The 4,721-nt window shown below is 42.0% G+C and overlaps 1 protein-coding gene across 1 annotated transcript; it reads right to left on the bottom strand.

Annotated features, from left to right (window-relative positions):
- Window positions 1–393: 393 nt before the first annotated feature.
- On the bottom strand, window positions 394–1,739 carry LOC139194285 (uncharacterized). Its single transcript, XM_070818605.1, has 2 exons — window positions 1,321–1,739; window positions 394–1,240 (listed from the first exon to the last, which is right to left on the bottom strand). Exons 1-2 carry the CDS (start codon window positions 1,546–1,548, stop codon window positions 587–589), a joined length of 882 nt encoding a protein of 293 aa, XP_070674706.1. The 5' UTR covers window positions 1,549–1,739; the 3' UTR covers window positions 394–586.
- Between the last annotated feature and the right edge of the window lie 2,982 nt (window positions 1,740–4,721).

Here is a 4,721-nt window from a genome sequence, read left to right as displayed (position 1 = left end):
GGGTCTTAAAGAAAAGATTACTCTGCGACAGAGTCCCGAGTGAAGGCACACTTAGTCCAAACTGGGATGGACCGTATGAAGTCATTGGCATCAGTTGCCCTGGCTCTTACACACTTAGAAGCTCCGATGGCAAGACCCTTGGCCATCCATGGAACGCTGATCACTTGAAGTACTACTACAAATAGACTCACGATGTACAAGTGTTGAGCTATAGCCGTTCGGCATCCTATGTAATGAAGGCCATTTGGCAATGAATTCAATAAAGAGGTAATTTAGCCAACTCAGCCCTCACTCTTTTACATTCCTAGCAATGGAACACTCAAGTGTTGAAACCTCAAAGCAGATATATCAAACACGAAACAAAATCTAAGTATGTGTCGACAAGACTATACAAAGAAAGGAACAACCAAACAAGGGCTTATATCCAAACAATAGATCTATTCATACATAGCCAAACATGCATTAATAATAGTGCAAACACTCATAAACACCTAAAATCCAAAACTCTCAAGCTTATAACATGGGCACATGTTATACACACATCAGACTACTACATCCAGAATACATGCAGATAGTAAAGACACTGCTATTCATTCTCATCTGAAGCCGAACCCCTGGCAGTATCACTCCGCGTCCTACCATCATCCTCTGCATCCCCAAGACCCTCTTCACCATGCTGAGTCTGTGCATCAGCACTACCTTCATTATCAGACTCATCTTCGCTGCTAGGATCAACAGCAAGGACAAATGTCTCGCCCTTTCGATGATGCTCATCTATATCTTCGTGGTATTTTCGAAGAATGCTCCCATCATCATAACGATCAAGGACGGCCATCCATTTCCTTTTTTCAAAGCGAGCTTCTTGAGCACAGTGGGGTTTAATAGCAAGATGAAAGGTCGAAGAACTTAAGTATTCTTGCACAGCAGCCTCCCTTTCAGTTGGAATGCTCTTCTCCAGTTCAGAAATCTCAACTAAGGCACCATCCAATTCTCCCCTAACCTTGGATACCTCCAAGGTAGCCACCTCCAACTGTTTTTTAGTTGCCTCAAACAATTTCTTAAGCCTTAGGTTCTCACCATTTCGCCTTTTCAAGCTCTCCATGGTTTCGTCCTTCAGTTGGAGAGCCTGAGTCAAAAATCCCTTATTCCTTCGGGCCTCGTCCACAAGCTGCTTATTCTCCTTCAGTTTTGCCTTGTACCGCTCAACCTCTTGCAGTCTGTCGTGATACTCGGCCATGACCTGCATGGCAAGACGATCATCACTACCTAAATAATGATAATAAAGAGGAAAAAGTAAGGAAATGACAAAGTAACACTCACATATGAAGACAGCTTCAACATCCGGTCGCAATCCGATTCATCCTTAGCTAAGGGCTCTCCGAGCTCATCGAAGGCGAATCGACGCCCTGCCAAGCAATTGTTGATATCCCCAAAATCCTTTGGCCGCGTGGCAACCCTCAAGTCCTTCCACGGGACACTGCCAGCTCTTTCCTTGCCTTTCCCCTCATGGCGGGAACCGGGATCATTTTCCTGGACAGTGTGCTCCATAGTAAGAGGAGGAGGCAACAGTCGGCTCCCTTCTCCTACAACTACGGCAGCAGCATTTTCAACGGCCTCGACTCCAGTCTTCCTAAAGGCAGGCCCCTTAAGGACCCCATCTTGGGACTTAGGTCTAACGGATGGTTCCCCTCGGAACTTATGAATTTTCTTATGCGGTAGGATGTCTTCCGAAGGAACTAACACTGGTACTTTCCTTTTATGGGTGCTAGTCCCTGTTTTCTTGCTTACCTTCTCCACTGCATAAGGAAAATCAAAATAAGAAATACAACTTTCCAAGTAAAGTAAGGAATTGAGCTAAGTTTACATGAAGGATACAACTTACTCGATCGTCCCTGGCTCTCGGAAACTAAGGGTTGGAAACCGTACCGACGAAATAAGGGTCGTAGCTTGCTTAAGTGTCTATCCTCTTTGGGCACCCTCAACACCTTCTCTATGTCAGATAGCTCCTGCCCAAACAGTTGGATGGTGCCCCGCGTCACTACATGAAACAAAGTGTTAGAAGCAAGAAAAGACCACAACAAATAGCAAATAGTACGAACGGTTGATACGTTACAACCTACAGTCTGGAAGTGAGTAAGCACACGTCGCTCAGGCGTGACACCCTTATCATACTCCCAATCATTATACAGAAAGCACCAACGATTTTTCCATGTGTAGTATGCCTTTTTCTTACCATACACAATACGCTCTCTCTCACTCCGACATGCACACTCGGCATAACCAGTGCATGATTTTGCTGGGCGCATCTTGTAACAGTAACGCCACTGATGGAAGGAAGGCTCACACAACCCACACTCCATCCAAATGATATAAAATCCAATCAAAGTATCCCAGAAACCAGGATTGAGTTGCCCAGGTGCATATCCGATCAAAGATAACATCTTTTGCAACCACGGATGTAAAGGTAGTCTCACCCCTAAAGTCAGTAATATCTGGGTGTAGAACATAACATGACCCTGGGGAGGCTTAGAAGGCCATTCTTCATCATGTACCAAGCGTATCCCTACACTACGAGGGATATTACATGACTGCCTTAGCGCCTCAACCTGCTTCTCATTATTTAACAAGTTATTCTTTAGATGGTCTGCTGTGAACTCAGAGCGAACTATGGGTATGGCATAAAAAACAACCCCATCACCCAACGCCATGGAGGAAGAACTAGCAATAGCTAAAGTTCGACGGTTGGGAAGATCATCCAATGTTTCTCTAGTACAGGACTCTAACAAAGACCCTGAAGACTCCGACATTGCAGACTCAGACTTAGAGCTAAAGCTAGAAGAGCCCTCATCACTAGAACTTCCAGGCTCTGACATATACAATAAGAAGAAACAAATTCTATCACTACAAGCATGATCAAAACATAAGGAAGTTCCTATATTACCCACATGAAGATGGTGCAAAGCGATGCCGGAACCCTTCTCAATCAAAAAGCAATCCGTCTTCCACAGTCACTACAAAACAAGCAAATGAAGACCGTGTCAAGCGCCCAAAAAAAAAAAAAAAAAAAAAAAAAAAACAGCTTCATCCAAAAAGCTTCACCCGAAAAGCTTCACCTCCAAAACTTCACCCAAAAAGCTTCATCCACAAAGCTTCACCTAAAAAGCTTCACCCACAAAGCTTCACCCAAAAAACTTCACCCGAAAAGCTTCACTTAAAAAAGCTTCACCTACACAGCTTCACCTAAAAAAGCTTCACCTAGAAAGCTTCATCTACAAAGCTTCACCATCAAAGCTTCACCTACAAAAGCTTCACCCACAAAGCTTCACCTAAAAAGCTTCACCCACAAAGCTTCACCCAAAAAACTTCACCCGAAAAGCTTCACTTAAAAAAGCTTCACCTACACAGCTTCACCTAAAAAAGCTTCACCTTGAAAGCTCCCTCTACATACTTTCACCATCAAAGCTTCACCATCAAAGCTTCACCTAGAAAGCTTCAACACAAAACCTTGCTCCAAATAAACAAATTTTGTTCACAAAACCCAAGATGCCCTTGAACTTGTACAAAAACACTTGGGTAAACATAAACATTTTTTGTTTTACACCCACAAGGGCCCAAAATTTTCCTTCTTATTTATTCACTTATATATGTTCCCAAACATATTATGATAGATCAAATAATAATTCAAAGTCCAAAATTCAGTTATGGACAAAAATACAAGCAATTCACCAGTACTGAAGTTGCTACAAAAACTGGAATCTTCCCCAGCCTAGAAATCCAACAAAGCTTCGCCTCCTTTTCTCTATCAAATTGTTGCAGCTTCTGCTTTTCTCCAATGGAGCTGAATTTTGGACACCCTCTAGTTCTTGAGCAGATGAACAACTTTCAAGAAGGAACCATTTCTGTTTGAGCCACGGAAATTAAAGTGTTGAAGCTCCAAGCATGACAGTCGGATTCTTGCAGATTTCGAAGCTGCTGTGATGTTTCGAAGATCTGGAAATATTTAACCATTAGTTCATTCTGAATTTTTGATATGTTATGAAAGAGACGATGAGGAACAACTTCAATGAAGAAAGCATGCTGATCTGAACAATCGAAAATGGAGTTTCGAAGCTCACAACAAATCTGACGGGTTGACAGAAAAATAATAACCAGTCATTCATCATACCTGAATTTCTTGAGTTATACAGCTCCGAGGGATCTCAATTTTGGATATGTTGTAGTTCACAAGTTAAGGAACAACTTCGATGAAGAAAGTATGTTGATCTAAGCAAGAGAAAATGGAGTTTTTGAAGCTCACAACAGGTCTGACGTGTTGACAGACAAATGATGAACAATCACTCGTCGTACCTGAATTTCTAGAGTTGTACTGATCTGATGGCTCTCAAATTTGGATATGTTGTAGTTAAGGAATTAAAGAACAACTTTCATGAAGACAACTTTGTGATTCGAGCTACAGATGATGGTCTTATATTGAAAACCAATTCAGGGTGTTAGGGGAAATGAAAAACAATTCCACCAAAGAAACATCATTATGATGTTTCATCATTATGGTGTTTTCATCATTATGATGCTTTCATCATTGTGATGCTTCCATCATTGTGATGCTTCCATTATGATTGTAATGCACCAACGGTTACACCCTCTATCATAGCAGTATGTGTGTGTATCTCCCTATAGTCATCATGTGCAAGACTATCGTAGTCAGATGGCTTTCCACAAAA

This window comes from Malus domestica, chromosome 03 (assembly GCF_042453785.1).
Source record: "Malus domestica chromosome 03, GDT2T_hap1".
In the NCBI taxonomy this organism is placed as follows: Eukaryota; Viridiplantae; Streptophyta; class Magnoliopsida; order Rosales; family Rosaceae; genus Malus; species Malus domestica.
The sequence above is the reverse complement of the archived record's forward strand: the minus strand, read 5'-3'. Positions and strand labels throughout refer to the sequence as shown.